The sequence below is a fragment of the Giraffa tippelskirchi genome, chromosome 12, assembly GCF_054371585.1.
Source record: "Giraffa tippelskirchi isolate mGirTip1 chromosome 12, T2T-mGirTip1v1.2.pri, whole genome shotgun sequence".
Classification (NCBI taxonomy): domain Eukaryota; kingdom Metazoa; phylum Chordata; class Mammalia; order Artiodactyla; family Giraffidae; genus Giraffa; species Giraffa tippelskirchi.
The window spans coordinates 65839609-65860604 of NC_137286.1; the positions used below are offsets into that span (position 1 = coordinate 65839609).

Below are 20996 nucleotides of genomic sequence, written 5' to 3' on the forward strand. Positions count from 1 at the left end.
CAGGGAGGCCACTGGTGTGGCTTGTCCCTGTAGCAGGCGCCGAGGCACGCAGCCCACCCTGATTCCTGCGGGGGCCTGACTTGGGAAGTGCCATCTGGTAGCTTTGAGACTCACCAAACCAAATTGCACTGGAGAGAGGAAGGACACCTTCCTTCATCCACCCCCCACCCCCGCCGGATTCCCACATACCCTGACCCCTTTCTCTTGATTTCAGAGCCATTTCCAGAGTCCCGCTCATATGACCTCATTCGAAGTGCACTGTGGACGAGCTGCCATCTGCAGCTGCTACCACAGCAGCCAAGGGCTTTAGCTCCCGAGTACCTCCCTTCCTTTGGAACTTGGGGGCCCTCTACTCCCCACTTGCACACCACAGACCTTTGCTGAGGATTGTGGGGACCCTCACTCAGTTTGCAGCACGTTGTAGCCATCCCTGTCCTCTCAATACCTCCCTTGCCACTCAGCTTGTGAGCCCCTTTGGAGCAGCGTGGCCCACCTGGCTGCAACGGAAGAGACACAGCTGAGAGTGAAACAACAGCTTAGATCTGACAGCCGGAAAGCTCTGTCAAAAGGGACCTCCCTCTTCACACCGTAGAGGCTGTAGGAGCCGCCAGGCTTTCGGAACCAGTGCTGGGGCCAAAATGACCCCACAGCCGTTTTCCTTCCTGGGGAGGGTTCTGGCTCGAGTGGGAATGGCTCAAGTCTCCTAAGGTTCTGAAAGCCCACTGTGTGCAGATTCACGGTACACAGAGAGGAGAAGGTGGAGTCCTGCCCTGGAGGTGGTCACAGCTCACGGATGAGCCTGGCAGGCAGGCAGGCAGGCAGGCAGGGCATGAGAACACCTGAGCTGCCTTCATGAGTGAATGGTGTGGGAGCAGAGGAAGAGAAGCTGGTCTGCTCCCTCATGTGGTGCCCAGGGCAGGTTGTCCCCAGAGGAAACCCTTACGACGGTGAGGACTCTCACTGCTGTTTCCCAAGGGGTTCCGTTGGTGCGTGTCTTCCCCGGAGCGGTCAGGCCGTCTCTAAAGTACACTGGCCATGGGCATTGCCTCTCCTTGGAACTTCCCACGTGTTTCTATTTTTTATGGAACAGTGATTTTTCTAGAGGGGTTCTGGGCCACAAGGTTGTTGGGTCATTTTCTAGCCTTCTGTCGTGAAGAACGCTTTCCTGGGCGTTGGGGTGGTTTGTTGTTCCAGCTCCCTTTCTTGGCTTCTTTTGGGAGCTGGTGCAACAAGAGGAGCTCAGCCTCTGCCTTCTGGCTGAGATGTCACCCTTCAAACAGCAATGCCTGCCTGGAGATAATGATGGCATTTGCCAAAAGGGCTTCGTTTGGCACATGTTATCTTGAAAGGACGTACACCGTCCTGTCAGCTATCAAAGGCTAGTTCAAATGACATAAAAATGAGAACTCTCCAATGGAGTCTTACAGTAGGTGGAGAGTCCGAAAGAAACTCCTTCAGTCATTTCACTGAGAGTCATTGATTGGGGACACCAAGAATATAGGAAGGAATGCAGAAAGAAAAGATGAAATTGTGTTCAGGATCGGGGGGAGGGATGAACAGGGCGTGCTTGCCTTGAATCCAGGCTTTGTTGGGGGGTGGGGCATAAAGATCAAACGGGTCTGAAACCACAAAGTGGTGATGGTAACACAGTATCACCAGAGTTACACAACAGTGTTCCCAAATTGCAACAATGATGAAAAAGTTTACTAACTTAACCAACAAGTTCCCAACTTAACCAACAAAAATACAGGAAACCATACAAAAAATAAAACATCACCAGAAAGGTGGAAACAAACCAAATGCAAAGCAGTTCAGGGGAAAGGAACTCCATGTCCCCTGGGGGCAGACCGAGTTGACAGCGTCCACGGTGAGCCGACAGGGATGGAGGCGGCAGAGCCGACCGCTCCCCTGGACGTGGTGTTTCCGGCAAGGGCTCTGGGTCTCTGTCCAGAGCGGGGGCTCGTTCTTCCTGCAGGGGTGGGTGAGTCATCGTCGGCGTCTGGGTGTTGCGCGGGAGCCAGGGCAGGCTCTCCCTGCCGAGGCGGTGACTCCTCCTCTGCCTCGGGTTCTCCTGCCAAAGCCCGAGCAGGTACAGGTGCACGTGGAGGTGGAGGTTCTGGCTGAGGGGGTGGGACATCAGTGCCTGGGGCTGGGGGTCCTGCAGGCACGGAGATCCGATGTGCCCGGTGTGCTGGCCAGAACCCAGCTGGCCTGGTGTCTCTGCGAGGGCAAGTCTCGGTTCTCCATCTGCCCTCGGTGGATCCCTGGGTCCTGCACCTGGAGCCACCACCTCTGTAGGGACAGGTCTGGGAAGTGGAGCCTGGTTCCAGTTGGAGGCCAGTGCTAGAGCTGGGGGAGAAGCAAAGTTTGCCCACAGGCCAGCCTTGGCATGTGCGTATCCCGGGACAGAAAGCTTCCAAGAGATTCCCAAAGAATACCCAGGGTCGGATGTCTTTTGGGACTGAAGTGTGCAAGATGGGGGTGGGGGTGTGAGGCCAGCGCTTGCTGCAGGCCCAGCAGCATCTTTCGGGGACTCGTCCCTGTGTAGCTCAGCACCCCCTCCCCACACACTCCCGTGCACCAGCCCCAGCGTCCTCACCTCTGTGCTCTGGCGTGCTGGGCTCCAGGTCCTCCTGCTGCCTCAGAGGCTGGGGTTCTCGGGACTCTGGGTCGGAGCCGGGTGTGCTGAGCTCCGTGGCAGCCTCAGACTGGGCCGCCGGGTGTATCCTGTGTGGTGTCTCGGCAGCAGGCCTTCCCCGCCTCCGCTTCGCCCCCGGTGGGGCTGATGCCTCCGTGGGCACGCTCACCTGGAGCCTGCACTGGGCCTCAGGGGCGGGGGGGTGGTGCTCCGACCCCTCCCTCCGGGAGGTGGACGGGGTGTCCCCGTCCTCGGCCTCATCACGTGGGAAGCTCTGCAACGACAGTGACTGTCAGCCAGCCATGCTGGGACTTTTCCGAGCTGGGCCTGGCCAGTGGAGCCGCTGCTTCTGCCTGCTCGAACTTCTCTTCCCAGAAGGGTCAGAGACGTGTGTCTGCTCAGATCCCCACCCGGGACGAAAGAGACCCACCTGAGGGTGTGAGGCCAGCCTGGGCGGCCGGCGCTGCCCGCACTCTCCCCATCCCAGCCAGCCTGCTCTCCCCTGGGGTGTGGACACAACTTGCCCGCAGGCTTCTGACCCCACATCCGCCTGGGCTTCCTTGAGGGAGACACACCCCGAGAAACCCGCATCCACACACACAGGCAAAGGACCCGGTGTTTCCGGGTGGCATGGGAGAGGTGGGCTGGCCCGGCCTGGGGCTCCCCGTGTTACCTTTCTGTTTCTCCGGGCAAAGGGCCAGAGGCCTCTCGGGGGTGCCCTGAGCCAACGTTGACAGGGTGCCCACGCACACTGCCTGTGACCTCTCCTGAGGCCCCGGCCTCTGGGCAGGGGCAAACAGCAGAACATCCTGGCAGCAAGTGATCTGGCTGGGGGCTCCTCTCCGCTCTGGAGGCCTGGATACCCGGGTTGCGGGTTCTGTTGGGTTCTGTTGCCGGCCGGTGACATCATTTCCTGGGGTTCGTGCTGAGGTCCCTTCCCCAAAACTTCCCAAGGGAATCTCTGGGTTTCTGACTGCTCGACCACCCCCCTTAGGCCATGTGCAGGCACAGTGACAGCCACACAGCCCAGCCCACAGCCCTGGGGAGGCCTGGGTGCAGCCAGGGCCTGAGCTCCGAGGACCCCGCTGCTCTCAGACCAGGCTCCTTCTTCTCATAAGTGGTGTGGCCCTGGACAAGCGTATGCCCCTCAGGGTTTCCCCAGTCTCTCCATCTGCAGAGTGGGGGTCATTCTCCCATCTGCTTCCTAGGTCTGTCGGCCTACGAGCAGCTCCATGCCTTTCCACCTGGGGCCGATATCACGTGGAGCTTGTGCGCTGAGACTTCAGAAAGAAAGACTCCATCCAGGGCTGACACAGCACAGAATGGGGCAGAATGAGGCCTGGATGCGCCGTGGTACCCAGGAAAAGGCACTCCCCCTCCTGAGTGTTTTGAGACCCCGCATCCAAGTTGGAGGCACGAAAGGAAGACTCGAAGGTCTCCCTCTCTTATAGAAAAGAGTAGCCAACTTTCTGGTCCTCTGTTTCCATTGAGATTCTGTTCAAGTGTCCCAGCTCGGCTTCTGCGGGTGGCTGAGCTTCTAATGGCTCCCTGCGTTCTTGTCTTTTCCTCTCCAAACCTTCCGTCCTTTTCCCCCTTCTGGGGTGGATGGGCGCTGTCATTGCTTCTACCTTCGAGACAGATTGATGAAAAGTCTGGACCGTCGACTCCTTTCCTCTCTTTGGTTCCGTGTCTCTCTCTGTCTGTGTCCCTCTCTTTTCCCTTCTCGATTCAGTCTGTGTCTTCCTCTTTCTCTCTCGTGTGTGGATGGATGGATGCTAGGAATGCACATGTATATGATTAGATGAGGGTTATGTTTTAGGGATAGGTTAGAGGGAGAGAAAGGCTTTAGGTCGGAGTTGGTCATGGGGGAAGGGTCAAGGGTGGTGGTGGTGTTTCTTGGAATCTGAGTGCTGTGCGTTCTTCGTCTCTTTCCATATGAACCCCTTCTCAGATACACCACTTGCAAGGAGTCTCTCATGTTCCGTTTCCTATCTTTTGCATTTCTGAATGCTTAGCTTCTCTGTTGTGAAGAGGTTCCATTGGATGGAAACCCATTGGCGTACTTCGTTTTCCTCTTTCCCTTACTTGAAGAGACCCATTTCTACCTCGGCCCAGCAAATGGCAAGGAGACTCTGATGTTAAGGAGCCTTTGACCTACGCTTCTTTCTAGCTATCTCATGACATCAGTCTTTAGGGTGAGGTTTTTCCCCGATATTGAGGTGGTGTGAGATCAAAACCAATAGCGTTCTTCAGATGTAGCTGTCTGGTTTTCCCATGGACATTTATTGAAGAGGCTTTCTTGTTCCCATTTGGATATTCTCCCCTTTTGTGTCAGAGATGAGTTGACCATGGATGCCGGGGTTTGTTTCTGGACCCTCAACTTTATTCCATCGATCTGGATCTGTGTGTGTTGTTGTATTCCCAATAGCATACTGTCCTGCTGCTGCCGCTGCGCCTAAGTCACTTCAGTCGTGTCTGACTCTGCGCGACCCCATGGCCTGCAGCCTACCAGGCTCCTCCGTCCAGGGCGTTTTCCAGGCAAGAGTACTGGAGTGGGTCGCCATCGCCTTCTCCGATACTCTCCTGAGGATCCTAGTTTGGTCGTCTAATTTCCTTTCACACAACCTTGGATGTCCGTATCGGGGCTTTTTCGTCGGATTGTATTGACAATTTAGGCTCTTTTCTGTTTCCGTACCCCTTTTGCAATTCTTTGTTCGGTGCGAAAATGCATTGGCATTTTGGGAGGAATAGCATCGAAGCTGTGGATTGCCTTGTGGGGCTGTGACATCATTTTCCCAATAGGAATTCTTTCAAGCCCTGAGCACAGCTTCTCTTTCCAGTGGTTGGTGTGGGCTTGATCTTCCTTCTTCCATCTCTCGCCGTTTTGTGAGAACAGGTCCTTCCTTCCCTTCTGGGTTAGATGGACTCGTGGGTATCACTTCAGTGAATGGCATTGTCAGTGGGGGTGATAATTCCCTTCTCATTGGAAGACTTTGCTGTGAGTATTAGAAATGCAAGTGATTTCTCTTCCCCTTCCTCCCTGTCCATCTCTCAGAGCCACCGGGAAACAGAGGCCTCATCCAGGGTCACACAGGCCTGAGGGAGTGCAACTAGACTGTTGTTTCTTCAGGCCCTCAGTGCTGGACATCATCCGGGATACTCTGTGTGTGTCTTCCTCAGTCTGCTGTCCCTTCAGACCTTTCCCTAGTTTTCACAGGCTTGTCGTGTTGGTGTTCTTTGTCTGTTTGGAGACACATCCTTGAGAAGCTTTGTGTTTCCACTCATTCGTCTCGCGATGTATGACCTGTCTTTTGCTTTTGTAATGAGGTCTTTCCCACAGTAGATATCTTTGATTTTGCAAAGTCCACTGTATTCTCTGGGTTGTTTTGTGGGCTGCCTTTTTGTTTTGTGTGTGAAGACTCAAAGCACATGTCCGGTTTCTGCTCATTGTTCTTCTAGATTTGTGACAAGTTTTCATGGAAACTTTGTCTAGGCATAACTGGAAGTGAACTCGGTGTAAGGTGTCAAGTCTCCATCTCCATTCATGTCATGCCCTGCAGTTTCCAATTCCCTGTTCCTGAGTGGTTTTGGAGACCTTGTGGGAAGTTTGGTTGCATCGGAGTTTGCGTTTCCACCTTGAGTAGATTCACACTGTTCTGCCCTCAGGGACACTGTCAAGGGGGAGTGAGGAGCAGCCTGCACTTCCAGCAGTGACCACACGGTGGGGCGAGTGCTGCTCTCCCCTCTGGGAGCCCCAGGCCACAGGCATCCCAGTGAGGAGCCAGCTCTGTGCTCAGCTGAAAGGAGTTAGTCTCTCAGGAGCCTCTGAGCCCTTGCCTTTGGATCACCCAGGGTGGGCATTTGCTGTGACAGAAAAAATTGCCCTGAATTCCATGGACGGAAGAGCCTGGCTGTGTAGAGTTCGTGAGTTGCCGTGAATCAGACACAACTGAGGACACAAAAATTCAATAGACTAAAACACTTTTTGGGGGTGGGGGGAGTGAAAGGGGGTGATGTGGGGTTTTTTGTCTTATATAATAGCCGAGGGAAATCTAGTTTAAACCTAAATTCACATAGATGGGAAAGGTATAGCTCTCCGTCACCCTATTAAAAAAAAAAAAAGTCTTAACTTTTCTGAAAGCTTATTTAGTAGCTTCCTTGAGCAGTTCATTGTGAAGGATTTTTTTTTTTCTTTGACATTAGCCTCATTAAAAAGTACGGTTTGCCTTTACTGGATAATTTTGTTCATTGGTTTGTTAGGGAATCTTGGTAATATTTGAGTTTCCTGGGGAGTATGGTCACATGACCTGGCCCTGGCCAATCGGTGCGTTCCACCTCCCTGGCCACTGTGATTGGCTCCGGACTGGGGCAGTGCCCAATCGGGGCCCAGGGCCGGGCCTCACGTTGGAAGCCAGGGGAAGACGAGCTCTCGTCCTGCTGGGGTAGGGGAAGGGGTGGGGCCGGGGGAGGTCAGGCTCCAGCAGTGGGAGGGGCTTGAGGTCCGCCTGCGGCAGTTGGTGACCTTCCTGCTCCCCTCAGGGCAGAGCCGCCGGCCTGAGAATGAGGGCGCTGCTGAGCCCAGGGGCTGAGATGGCCCGCTGCTGCTGTGGTCCCAGAGCTCCACCCGAGACCTGAGGGAGGCCGTCTGCCCGTGAGTCCTCTCCCGCTTGTCTGTCAGCTTGTTTGAACCATGCTGGGTTTTCTGCCCAGCTGGCTAAGGGGAGTCCCTGGAAATGCAAGGGTGTGGGTTTTGGCAGACTTCAGGGAAGACATGCCAGATGAGCCTGGGAGACTCCAGCTTAATCTGGATTCAGGAGATATCTCTTCGGGCCAGCTAGTAATTGTAGGATAAGCCTAATGAGTCTTCACAGGATGAAGAGAGTAACGTGCCAAGGTAGCAATCGATGTCCTCATTCGAGAGGATGAAGCTGGTGCTCAGAGAAGGGGGGAACTTGGCCAGAGCAAGGAGGTGTGCACCCAGACAGAACCCCCAGATCCGGCCATTTGAGCTCAGGGAGGCCACTGGTGTGGCTTGTCCCTGTGGCAGGGGCCGAGGCACGCAGCCCACCCTGATTCCTGCGGGGGCCTGACTTGGGAAGTGCCATCTTGTAGCTTTGAGACTCACCAAACCAAATTGCACTGGAGAGAGGAAGGACACCTTCCTTCATCCACCCCCCACCCCCGCCGGATTCCCACATACCCTGACCCCTTTCTCTTGATTTCGGAGCCATTTCCAGAGTCCCGCTCATATGACCTCATTCGAAGTGCACTGTGGACGAGCTGCCATCTGCAGCTGCTACCACAGCAGCCAAGGGCTTTAGCTCCCGAGTACCTCCCTTCCTTTGGAACTTGGGGGCCCTCTACTCCCCACTTGCACACCATAGACCTTTGCTGAGGATTGTGGGGACCCTCACTCAGTTTGCAGCACGTTGTAGCCATCCCTGTCCTCTCAATACCTCCCTTGCCACTCAGCTTGTGAGCCCCTTTGGAGCAGCGTGGCCCACCTGGCTGCAACGGAAGAGACACAGCTGACAGTGAAACAACAGCTTAGATCTGACAGCCAGAAAGCTCTGTCAAAAGGGACCTCCCTCTTCACACCGTAGAGGCTGTAGGAGCCGCCAGGCTTTCGGAACCAGTGCTGGGGCCAAAATGACTCCACAGCCGTTTTCCTTCCTGGGGAGGGTTCTGGCTCGAGTGGGAATGGCTCAAGTCTCCTAAGGTTCTGAAAGCCCACTGTGTGCAGATTCACGGTACACAGAGAGGAGAAGGTGGAGTCCTGCCCTGGAGGTGGTCACAGCTCACGGATGAGCCAGGCAGGCAGGCAGGCAGGCAGGGCATGAGAACTCCTGGGCTGCCTTCATGAGTGAATGGTGTGGGGGCAGAGGAAGAGAAGCCGGTCTGCTCCCTCATGTGGTGCCCAGGGCAGGTTGTCCCCAGAGGAAACCCTTACGACGGTGAGGACTCTCACTGCTGTTTCCCAAGGGGTTCCGTCGGTGCGTGTCTTCCCCGGAGCGGTCAGGCCGTCTCTAAAGTACACTGGCCATGGGCATTGCCTCTCCTTGGAACTTCCCACGTGTTTCTCTTTTTTATGGAACAGTGATTTTTCTAGAGGGGTTCTGGGCCACAAGGTTGTTGGGTCATTTTCTAGCCTTCTGTCGTGAAGAACGCTTTCCTGGGCGTTGGGGTGGTTTGTTGTTCCAGCTCCCTTTCTTGGCTTCTTTTGGGAGCTGGTGCAACAAGAGGAGCTCAGCCTCTGCCTTCTGGCTGAGATGTCACCCTTCAAACAGCAATGCCTGCCTGGAGATAATGATGGCATTTGCCAAAAGGGCTTCGTTTGGCACATGATATCTTGAAAGGACGTACACCGTCCTGTCAGCTATCAAAGGCTAGTTCAAATGACATAAAAATGAGAACTCTCCAATGGAGTCTTACAGTAGGTGGAGAGTCCGAAAGAAACTCCTTCAGTCATTTCACTGAGAGTCATTGATTGGGGACACCAAGAATATAGGAAGGAATGCAGAAAGAAAAGATGAAATTGTGTTCAGGATCGGGGGGAGGGATGAACAGGGCGTGCTTGCCTTGAATCCAGGCTTTGTTGGGGGGTGGGGCATAAAGATCAAACGGGTCTGAAACCACAAAGTGGTGATGGTAACACAGTATCACCAGAGTTACACAACAGTGTTCCCAAATTGCAACAATGATGAAAAAGTTTACTAACTTAACCAACAAGTTCCCAACTTAACCAACAAAAATACAGGAAACCATACAAAAAATAAAACATCACCAGAAAGGTGGAAACAAACCAAATGCAAAGCAGTTCAGGGGAAAGGAACTCCATGTCCCCTGGGGGCAGACCGAGTTGACAGCGTCCACGGTGAGCCGACAGGGATGGAGGCGGCAGAGCCGACCGCTCCCCTGGACGTGGTGTTTCCGGCAAGGGCTCTGGGTCTCTGTCCAGAGCGGGGGCTCGTTCTTCCTGCAGGGGTGGGTGAGTCATCGTCGGCGTCTGGGTGTTGCGCGGGAGCCAGGGCAGGCTCTCCCTGCCGAGGCGGTGACTCCTCCTCTGCCTCGGGTTCTCCTGCCAAAGCCCGAGCAGGTACAGGTGCACGTGGAGGTGGAGGTTCTGGCTGAGGGGGTGGGACATCAGTGCCTGGGGCTGGGGGTCCTGCAGGCACGGAGATCCGATCTGCCCGGTGTGCTGGCCAGAACCCAGCTGGCCTGGTGTCTCTGCGAGGGCAAGTCTCGGTTCTCCATCTGCCCTCGGTGGATCCCTGGGTCCTGCACCTGGAGCCACCACCTCTGTAGGGACAGGTCTGGGAAGTGGAGCCTGGTTCCAGTTGGAGGCCAGTGCTAGAGCTGGGGGAGAAGCAAAGTTTGCCCACAGGCCAGCCTTGGCATGTGCGTATCCCGGGACAGAAAGCTTCCAAGAGATTCCCAAAGAATACCCAGGGTCGGATGTCTTTTGGGACTGAAGTGTGCAAGATGGGGGTGGGGGTGTGAGGCCAGCGCTTGCTGCAGGCCCAGCAGCATCTTTCGGGGACTCGTCCCTGTGTAGCTCAGCACCCCCTCCCCACACACTCCCGTGCACCAGCCCCAGCGTCCTCACCTCTGTGCTCTGGCGTGCTGGGCTCCAGGTCCTCCTGCTGCCTCAGAGGCTGGGGTTCTCGGGACTCTGGGTCGGAGCCGGGTGTGCTGAGCTCCGTGGCAGCCTCAGACTGGGCCGCCGGGTGTATCCTGTGTGGTGTCTCGGCAGCAGGCCTTCCCCGCCTCCGCTTCGCCCCCGGTGGGGCTGATGCCTCCGTGGGCACGCTCACCTGGAGCCTGCACTGGGCCTCAGGGGCGGGGGGGTGGTGCTCCGACCCCTCCCTCCGGGAGGTGGACGGGGTGTCCCCGTCCTCGGCCTCATCACGTGGGAAGCTCTGCAACGACAGTGACCGTCAGCCAGCCATGCTGGGACTTTTCCGAGCTGGGCCTGGCCAGTGGAGCCGCTGCTTCTGCCTGCTCGAACTTCTCTTCCCAGAAGGGTCAGAGACGTGTGTCTGCTCAGATCCCCACCCGGGACGAAAGAGACCCACCTGAGGGTGTGAGGCCAGCCTGGGCGGCCGGCGCTGCCCGCACTCTCCCCATCCCAGCCAGCCTGCTCTCCCCTGGGGTGTGGACACAACTTGCCCGCAGGCTTCTGACCCCACATCCGCCTGGGCTTCCTTGAGGGAGACACACCCCGAGAAACCCGCATCCACACACACAGGCAAAGGACCCGGTGTTTCCGGGTGGCATGGGAGAGGTGGGCTGGCCCGGCCTGGGGCTCCCCGTGTTACCTTTCTGTTTCTCCGGGCAAAGGGCCAGAGGCCTCTCGGGGGTGCCCTGAGCCAACGTCGACAGGGTGCCCACGCACACTGCCTGTGAGCTCTCCTCAGGCCCCGGCCTCTGGGCAGGGGCAAACAGCAGAACATCCTGGCAGCAAGTGATCTGGCTGGGGGCTCCTCTCCGCTCTGGAGGCCTGGATACCCGGGTTGCGGGTTCTGTTGGGTTCTGTTGCCGGCAGGTGACATCATTTCCTGGGGTTCGTGCTGAGGTCCCTTCCCCAAAACTTCCCAAGGGAATCTCTGGGTTTCTGACTGCTCGACCACCCCCCTTAGGCCATGTGCAGGCACAGTGACAGCCACACAGCCCAGCCCACAGCCCTGGGGAGGCCTGGGTGCAGCCAGGGCCTGAGCTCCGAGGACCCCGCTGCTCTCAGACCAGGCTCCTTCTTCTCATAAGTGGTGTGGCCCTGGACAAGCGTATGCCCCTCAGGGTTTCCCCAGTCTCTCCATCTGCAGAGTGGGGGTCATTCTCCCATCTGCTTCCTAGGTCTGTCGGCCTACGAGCAGCTCCATGCCTTTCCACCTGGGGCCGATATCACGTGGAGCTTGTGCGCTGAGACTTCAGAAAGAAAGACTCCATCCAGGGCTGACACAGCACAGAATGGGGCAGAACGAGGCCTGGATGCGCCGTGGTACCCAGGAAAAGGCACTCCCCCTCCTGAGTGTTTTGAGACCCCGCATCCAAGTTGGAGGACCGAAAGGAAGACTCGAAGGTCTCCCTCTCTTATAGAAAAGAGTAGCCAACTTTCTGGTCCTCTGTTTCCATTGAGATTCTGTTCAAGTGTCCCAGCTCGGCTTCTGCGGGTGGCTGAGCTTCTAATGGCTCCCTGCGTTCTTGTCTTTTCCTCTCCAAACCTTCTGTCCTTTTCCCCCTTCTGGGGTGGATGGGCGCTGTCATTGCTTCTACCTTCGAGACAGATTGATGAAACGTCTGGACCATCGACTCCTTTCCTCTCTTTGGTTCCGTGTCTCTCTCTGGCTGTGTCCCTCTCTTTTCCCTTCTCGATTCAGTCTGTGTCTTCCTCTTTCTCTCTCGTGTGTGGATGGATGGATGCTAGGAATGCACATGTATATGATTAGATGAGGGTTATGTTTTAGGGATAGGTTAGAGGGAGAGAAAGGCTTTAGGTCGGAGTTGGTCATGGGGGAAGGGTCAAGGGTGGTGGTGGTGTTTCTTGGAATCTGAGTGCTGTGTGTTCTTCGTCTCTTTCCATATGAACCCCTTCTCAGATACACCACTTGCAAGGAGTCTCTCATGTTCCGTTTCCTATCTTTTGCATTTCTGAATGCTTAGCTTCTCTGTTGTGAAGAGGTTCCATTGGATGGAAACCCATTGGCGTACTTCGTTTTCCTCTTTCCCTTACTTGAAGAGACCCATTTCTACCTCCGCCCAGCAAATGGCAAGGAGACTCTGATGTTAAGGAGCCTTTGACCTACGCTTCTTTCTAGCTATCTCATGACATCAGTCTTTAGGGTGAGGTTTTTCCCCGATATTGAGGTGGTGTGAGATCAAAACCAATAGCGTTCTTCAGATGTAGCTGTCTGGTTTTCCCATGGACATTTATTGAAGAGGCTTTCTTGTTCCCATTTGGATATTCTCCCCTTTTGTGTCAGAGATGAGTTGACCATGGATGCCGGGGTTTGTTTCTGGACCCTCAACTTTATTCCATCGATCTGGATCTGTGTGTGTTGTTGTATTCCCAATAGCATACTGTCCTGCTGCTGCCGCTGCGCCTAAGTCACTTCAGTCGTGTCTGACTCTGCGCGACCCCATGGCCTGCAGCCTACCAGGCTCCTCCGTCCAGGGCGTTTTCCAGGCAAGAGTACTGGAGTGGGTCGCCATCGCCTTCTCCGATACTCTCCTGAGGATCCTAGTTTGGTCGTCTAATTTCCTTTCACACAACCTTGGATGTCCGTATCGGGGCTTTTTCGTCGGATTGTATTGACAATTTAGGCTCTTTTCTGTTTCCGTACCCCTTTTGCAATTCTTTGTTCGGTGCGAAAATGCATTGGCATTTTGGGAGGAATAACATCGAAGCTGTGGATTGCCTTGTGGGGCTGTGACATCATTTTCCCAATAGGAATTCTTTCAAGCCCTGAGCACAGCTTCTCTTTCCAGTGGTTGGTGTGGGCTTGATCTTCCTTCTTCCATCTCTCGCCGTTTTGTGAGAACAGGTCCTTCCTTCCCTTCTGGGTTAGATGGACTCGTGGGTATCACTTCAGTGAATGGCATTGTCAGTGGGGGTGATAATTCCCTTCTCATTGGAAGACTTTGCTGTGAGTATTAGAAATGCAAGTGATTTCTCTTCCCCTTCCTCCCTGTCCATCTCTCAGAGCCACCGGGAAACAGAGGCCTCATCCAGGGTCACACAGGCCTGAGGGAGTGCAACTAGACTGTTGTTTCTTCAGGCCCTCCGTGCTGGACATCATCCGGGATACTCTGTGTGTGTCTTCCTCAGTCTGCTGTCCCTTCAGACCTTTCCCTAGTTTTCACAGGCTTGTCGTGTTGGTGTTCTTTGTCTGTTTGGAGACACATCCTTGAGAAGCTTTGTGTTTCCACTCATTCGTCTCGCGATGTATGACCTGTCTTTTGCTTTTGTAATGAGGTCTTTCCCACAGTAGATATCTTTGATTTTGCAAAGTCCACTGTATTCTCTGGGTTGTTTTGTGGGCTGCCTTTTTGTTTTGTGTGTGAAGACTCAAAGCACGTGTCCGGTTTCTGCTCATTGTTCTTCTAGATTTGTGACAAGTTTTCATGGAAACTTTGTCTAGGGATAACTGGAAGTGAACTCGGTGTAAGGTGTCAAGTCTCCATCTCCATTCATGTCATGCCCTGCAGTTTCCAATTCCCTGTTCCTGAGTGGTTTTGGAGACCTTGTGGGAAGTTTGGTTGCATCGGAGTTTGCGTTTCCACCTTGAGTAGATTCACACTGTTCTGCCCTCAGGGACACTGTCAAGGGGGAGTGAGGAGCAGCCTGCACTTCCAGCAGTGACCACACGGTGGGGCGAGTGCTGCTCTCCCCTCTGGGAGCCCCAGGCCACAGGCATCCCAGTGAGGAGCCAGCTCTGTGCTCAGCTGAAAGGAGTTATTCTCTCAGGAGCCTCTGAGCCCTTGCCTTTGGATCACCCAGGGTGGGCATTTGCTGTGACAGAAAAAAATTGCCCTGAATTCCATGGACGGAAGAGCCTGGCTGTGTAGAGTTCGTGAGTTGCCGTGAATCAGACACAACTGAGGACACAAAAATTCAATAGACTAAAACACTTTTTGGGGGTGGGGGGAGTGGAAGGGGGTGATGTGGGGTTTTTTGTCTTATATAATAGCCGAGGGAAATCTAGTTTAAACCTAAATTCACATAGATGGGAAAGGTATAGCTCTCCGTCACCGTATTAAAAAAAAAAAAATACGTCTTAACTTTTCTGAAAGCTTATTTAGTAGCTTCCTTGAGCAGTTCATTGTGAAGGATTTTTTTTTTTTCTGTGACATTGGCCTCATTAAAAAGTACGGTTTGCCTTTACTGGATAATTTTGTTCATTGGTTTGTTAGGGAATGTTGGTAATATTTGAGTTTCCTGGGGAGTATGGTCACATGACCTGGCCCCGGCCAATCGGTGCGTTCCACCTCCCTGGCCACTGTGATTGGCTCCGGACTGGGGCAGTGCCCAATCGGGGCCCGGGGCCGGGCCTCACGTTGGAAGCCAGGGGAAGACGAGCTCTCGTTCTGCTGGTGTAGGGGAAGGGGTGGGGCCGGGGGAGGTCAGGCTCCAGCAGTGGGAGGGGCTTGAGGTCCGCCTGCGGCAGTTGGTGACCTTCCTGCTCCCCTCAGGGCAGAGCCGCCGGCCTGAGAATGAGGGCGCTGCTGAGCCCAGGGGCTGGGATGGCCCGCTGCTGCTGTGGTCCCAGAGCTCCACCCGAGACCTGAGGGAGGCCGTCTGCCCGTGAGTCCTCTCCCGCTTGTCTGTCAGCTTGTTTGAACCATGCTGGGTTTTCTGCCCAGCTGGCTAAGGGGAGTCCCTGGAAATGCAAGGGTGTGGGTTTTGGCAGACTTCAGGGAAGACATGCCAGATGAGCCTGGGAGACTCCAGCTTAATCTGGATTCAGGAGATATCTCTTCGGGCCAGCTAGTAATTGTAGGATAAGCCTAATGAGTCTTCACAGGATGAAGAGAGTAACGTGCCAAGGTAGCAATCGATGTCCTCATTCGAGAGGATGAAGCTGGTGCTCAGAGAAGGGGGGAACTTGGCCAGAGCAAGGAGGTGTGCACCCAGACAGAACCCCCAGATCCGGCCATTTGAGCTCAGGGAGGCCACTGGTGTGGCTTGTCCCTGTGGCAGGCGCTGAGGCACGCAGCCCACCCTGATTCCTGCGGGGGCCTGACTTGGGAAGTGCCATCTGGTAGCTTTGAGACTCACCAAACCAAATTGCACTGGAGAGAGGAAGGACACCTTCCTTCATCCACCCCCCACCCCCGCCGGATTCCCACATACCCTGACCCCTTTCTCTTGATTTCGGAGCCATTTCCAGAGTCCCGCTCATATGACCTCATTCGAAGTGCACTGTGGACGAGCTGCCATCTGCAGCTGCTACCACAGCAGCCAAGGGCTTTAGCTCCCGAGTACCTCCCTTCCTTTGGAACTTGGGGGCCCTCTACTCCCCACTTGCACACCACAGACCTGCTGAGGATTGTGGGGACCCTCACTCAGTTTGCAGCATGTTGTAGCCATCCCTGTCCTCTCAATACCTCCCTTGCCACTCAGCTTGTGAGCCCCTTTGGAGCAGCGTGGCCCACCTGGCTGCAACGGAAGAGACACAGCTGACAGTGAAACAACAGCTTAGATCTGACAGCCGGAAAGCTCTGTCAAAAGGGACCTCCCTCTTCACACCGTAGAGGCTGTAGGAGCCGCCAGGCTTTCGGAACCAGTGCTGGGGCCAAAAGGACCCAACAGCAGTTTTCCTTCCTGGGGAGGGTTTTGGCTCGAGTGGGAATGGCTCAAGTCTCCTAAGGTTCTGAAAGCCCACTGTGTGCAGATTCACGGTACACAGAGAGGAGAAGGTGGAGTCCTGCCCTGGAGGTGGTCACAGCTCACGGATGAGCCAGGCAGGCAGGCAGGCAGGCAGGCAGGGCATGAGAACACCTGAGCTGCCTTCATGAGTGAATGGTGTGGGAGCAGAGGAAGAGAAGCCGGTCTCCTCCCTCATGTGGTGCCCAGGGAAGGTTGTCCCCAGAGGAAACCCTTACGACGGTGAGGACTCTCACTGCTGTTTCCCAAGGGGTTCCGTCGGTGCGTGTCTTCCCCGGAGCGGTCAGGCCGTCTCTAAAGTACACTGGCCATGGGCATTGCCTCTCCTTGGAACTTCCCACGTGTTTCTCTTTTTTATGGAACAGTGATTTTTCTAGAGGGGTCCTGGGCCACAAGGTTGTTGGGTCATTTTCTAGCCTTCTGTCGTGAAGAACGCTTTCCTGGGCGTTGGGGTGGTTTGTTGTTCCAGCTCCCTTTCTTGGCTTCTTTTGGGAGCTGGTGCAACAAGAGGAGCTCAGCCTCTGCCTTCTGGCTGAGATGTCACCCTTCAAACAGCAATGCCTGCCTGGAGATAATGTTGGCATTTGCCAAAAGGGCTTCGTTTGGCACATGATATCTTGAAAGGACGTACACCGTCCTGTCAGCTATCAAAGGCTAGTTCAAATGACATAAAAATGAGAACTCTCCAATGGAGTCTTACAGTAGGTGGAGAGTCCGAAAGAAACTCCTTCAGTCATTTCACTGAGAGTCATTGATTGGGGACACCAAGAATATAGGAAGGAATGCAGAAAGAAAAGATGAAATTGTGTTCAGGATCGGGGGGAGGGATGAACAGGGCGTGCTTGCCTTGAATCCAGGCTTTGTTGGGGGGTGGGGCATAAAGATCAAACGGGTCTGAAACCACAAAGTGGTGATGGTAACACAGTATCACCAGAGTTACACAACAGTGTTCCCAAATTGCAACAATGATGAAAAAGTTTACTAACTTAACCAACAAGTTCCCAACTTAACCAACAAAAATACAGGAAACCATACAAAAAATAAAACATCACCAGAAAGGTGGAAACAAACCAAATGCAAAGCAGTTCAGGGGAAAGGAACTCCATGTCCCCTGGGGGCAGACCGAGTTGACAGCGTCCACGGTGAGCCGACAGGGATGGAGGCGGCAGAGCCGACCGCTCCCCTGGACGTGGTGTTTCCGGCAAGGGCTCTGGGTCTCTGTCCAGAGCGGGGGCTCGTTCTTCCTGCAGGGGTGGGTGAGTCATCGTCGGCGTCTGGGTGTTGCGCGGGAGCCAGGGCAGGCTCTCCCTGCCGAGGCGGTGACTCCTCCTCTGCCTCGGGTTCTCCTGCCAAAGCCCGAGCAGGTACAGGTGCACGTGGAGGTGGAGGTTCTGGCTGAGGGGGTGGGACATCAGTGCCTGGGGCTGGGGGTCCTGCAGGCACGGAGATCCGATGTGCCCGGTGTGCTGGCCAGAACCCAGCTGGCCTGGTGTCTCTGCGAGGGCAAGTCTCGGTTCTCCATCTGCCCTCGGTGGATCCCTGGGTCCTGCACCTGGAGCCACCACCTCTGTAGGGACAGGTCTGGGAAGTGGAGCCTGGTTCCAGTTGGAGGCCAGTGCTAGAGCTGGGGGAGAAGCAAAGTTTGCCCACAGGCCAGCCTTGGCATGTGCGTATCCCGGGACAGAAAGCTTCCAAGAGATTCCCAAAGAATACCCAGGGTCGGATGTCTTTTGGGACTGAAGTGTGCAAGAAGGGGGTGGGGGTGTGAGGCCAGCGCTTGCTGCAGGCCCAGCAGCATCTTTCGGGGACTCGTCCCTGTGTAGCTCAGCACCCCCTCCCCATACACTCCCGTGCACCAGCCCCAGCGTCCTCACCTCTGTGCTCTGGCGTGCTGGGCTCCAGGTCCTCCTGCTGCCTCAGAGGCTGGGGTTCTCGGGACTCTGGGTCGGAGCCGGGTGTGCTGAGCTCCGTGGCAGCCTCAGACTGGGCCGCCGGGTGTGTCCTGTGTGGTGTCTCGGCAGCAGGCCTTCCCCGCCTCCGCTTCGCCCCCGGTGGGGCTGATGCCTCCGTGGGCACGCTCACCTGGAGCCTGCACTGGGCCTCAGGGGCGGGGGGGTGGTGCTCCGACCCCTCCCTCCGGGAGGTGGATGGGGTGTCCCCGTCCTCGGCCTCATCACGTGGGAAGCTCTGCAACGACAGTGACCGTCAGCCAGCCATGCTGGGACTTTTCCGAGCTGGGCCTGGCCAGTGGAGCCGCTGCTTCTGCCTGCTCGAACTTCTCTTCCCAGAAGGGTCAGAGACGTGTGTCTGCTCAGATCCCCACCCGGGACGAAAGAGACCCACCTGAGGGTGTGAGGCCAGCCTGGGCGGCCGGCGCTGCCCGCACTCTCCCCATCCCAGCCAGCCTGCTCTCCCCTGGGGTGTGGACACAACTTGCCCGCAGGCTTCTGACCCCACATCCGCCTGGGCTTCCTTGAGGGAGACACACCCCGAGAAACCCGCATCCACACACACAGGCAAAGGACCCGGTGTTTCCGGGTGGCATGGGAGAGGTGGGCTGGCCCGGCCTGGGGCTCCCCGTGTTACCTTTCTGTTTCTCCGGGCAAAGGGCCAGAGGCCTCTCGGGGGTGCCCTGAGCCAACGTCGACAGGGTGCCCACGCACACTGCCTGTGAGCTCTCCTCAGGCCCCGGCCTCTGGGCAGGGGCAAACAGCAGAACATCCTGGCAGCAAGTGATCTGGCTGGGGGCTCCTCTCCGCTCTGGAGGCCTGGATACACGGGTCGCGGGTTCTGTTGGGTTCTGTTGCCGGCAGGTGACATCATTTCCTGGGGTTCGTGCTGAGGTCCCTTCCCCAAAACTTCCCAAGTGAATCTCTGGGTTTCTGACTGCTCGACCACCCCCGTTAGGCCATGTGCAGGCACAGTGACAGCCACACAGCCCAGCCCACAGCCCTGGGGAGGCCTGGGTGCAGCCAGGGCCTGAGCTCCGAGGACCCCGCTGCTCTCAGACCAGGCTCCTTCTTCTCATAAGTGGTGTGGCCCTGGACAAGCGTATGCCCCTCAGGGTTTCCCCAGTCTCTCCATCTGGAGAGTGGGGGTCATTCTCCCATCTGCTTCCTAGGTCTGTCGGCCTACGAGCAGCTCCATGCCTTTCCACCTGGGGCCGATATCACGTGGAGCTTGTGCGCTGAGACTTCAGAAAGAAAGACTCCATCCAGGGCTGACACAGCACAGAATGGGGCAGAACGAGGCCTGGATGCGCCGTGGTACCCAGGAAAAGGCACTCCCCCTCCTGAGTGTTTTGAGACCCCGCATCCAAGTTGGAGGCGCGAAAGGAAGACTCGAAGGTCTCCCTCTCTTATAGAAAAGAGTAGCCAACTTTCTGGTCCTCTGTTTCCATTGAGATTCTGTTCAAGTGTCCCAGCTCGGCTTCTGCGGGTGGCTGAGCTTCTAATGTCTCCCTGCGTTCTTGTCTTTTCCTCTCCAAACCTTCCGTCCTTTTCCCCCTTCTGGGGTGGATGGGCGCTGTCATTGCTTCTACCTTCGAGACAGATTGATGAAACGTCTGGACCGTCGACTCCTTTCCTCTCTTTGGTTCCGTGTCTCTCTCTGTCTGTGTCCCTCTCTTTTCCCTTCTCGATTCAGTCTGTGTCTTCCTCTTTCTCTCTCGTGTGTGGATGGATGGATGCTAGGAATGCACATGTATATGATTAGATGAGGGTTATGTTTTAGGGATAGGTTAGAGGGAGAGAAAGGCTTTAGGTCGGAGTTGGTCATGGGGGAAGGGTCAAGGGTGGTGGTGGTGTTTCTTGGAATCTGAGTGCTGTGCATTCTTCGTCTCTTTCCATATGAACCCCTTCTCAGATACACCACTTGCAAGGAGTCTCTCATGTTCCGTTTCCCATCTTTTGCATTTCTGAATGCTTAGCTTCTCTGTTGTGAAGAGGTTCCATTGGATGGAAACCCATTGGCGTACTTCGTTTTCCTCTTTCCCTTACTTGAAGAGACCCATTTCTACCTCCGCCCAGCAAATGGCAAGGAGACTCTGATGTTAAGGAGCCTTTGACCTACGCTTCTTTCTAGCTGTCTCATGACATCAGTCTTTAGGGTGAGGTTTTCCCCCGATATTGAGGTGGTGTGAGATCAAAACCAATAGCGTTCTTCAGATGTAGCTGTCTGGTTTTCCCATGGACATTTATTGAAGAGGCTTTCTTGTTCCCATTTGGATATTCTCCCCTTTTGTGTCAGAGATGAGTTGACCATGGATGCCGGGGTTTGTTTCTGGACCCTCAACTTTATTCCATCGATCTGGATCTGTGTGTGTTGTTGTATTCCCAATAGCATACTGTCCTGCTGCTGCCGCTGCGCCTAAGTCACTTCAGTCGTGTCTGACTCTGCGCGACCCCATGGCCTGCAGCCTACCAGGCTCCTCCGTCCAGGGCGTTTTCCAGGCAAGAGTACTGGAGTGGGTCGCCATCGCCTTCTCCGATACTCTCCTGAGGATCCTAGTTTGGTCGTCTAATTTCCTTTCACACAACCTTGGATGTCCGTATCGGGGCTTTTTCGTCGGATTGTATTGACAATTTAGGCTCTTTTCTGTTTCCGTACCCCTTTTGCAATTCTTTGTTCGGTGCGAAAATGCATTGGCATTTTGGGAGGAATAGCATCGAAGCTGTGGATTGCCTTGTGGGGCTGTGACATCATTTTCCCAATAGGAATTCTTTCAAGCCCTGAGCACAGCTTCTCTTTCCAGTGGTTGGTGTGGGCTTGATCTTCCTTCTTCCATCTCTCGCCGTTTTGTGAGAACAGGTCCTTCCTTCCCTTCTGGGTTAGATGGACTCGTGGGTATCACTTCAGTGAATGGCATTGTCAGTGGGGGTGATAATTCCCTTCTCATTGGAAGACTTTGCTGTGAGTATTAGAAATGCAAGTGATTTCTCTTCCCCTTCCTCCCTGTCCATCTCTCAGAGCCAC

General features: G+C 55.2%; 2 protein-coding genes and 1 long non-coding RNA gene across 3 annotated transcripts in view; 1 reads left to right on the plus strand and 2 right to left on the minus strand.

Annotated features, from left to right (window-relative positions):
• The window catches only part of LOC145530002 (uncharacterized), a 1493464-nt gene that overhangs the window by 741920 nt on the left and 730548 nt on the right, over positions 1-20996 (plus strand). Inside the window, exons 87-88 of the long non-coding RNA XR_014071397.1 lie at positions 7178-7289; positions 14828-14939. This is a non-coding gene — a long non-coding RNA (uncharacterized LOC145530002). The remainder of the gene's footprint in view (positions 1-7177; positions 7290-14827; positions 14940-20996) is intronic.
• LOC145529940 (uncharacterized) lies at positions 308-3481 on the minus strand. Its single transcript, XM_081550711.1, has 3 exons — positions 3312-3481; positions 2600-2912; positions 308-2349 (listed from the first exon to the last, which is right to left on the minus strand). Exons 1-3 carry the CDS (start codon positions 3444-3446, stop codon positions 1712-1714), a joined length of 1086 nt encoding a protein of 361 aa, XP_081406837.1. The 5' UTR covers positions 3447-3481; the 3' UTR covers positions 308-1711.
• LOC145529923 (uncharacterized) lies at positions 7226-11126 on the minus strand. The gene is made up of 3 exons (XM_081550691.1): positions 10957-11126; positions 10245-10557; positions 7226-9994 (listed from the first exon to the last, which is right to left on the minus strand). The coding sequence occupies exons 1-3, from the start codon at positions 11089-11091 to the stop codon at positions 9357-9359; spliced, it is 1086 nt and encodes a 361-aa protein (XP_081406817.1). The 5' UTR covers positions 11092-11126; the 3' UTR covers positions 7226-9356.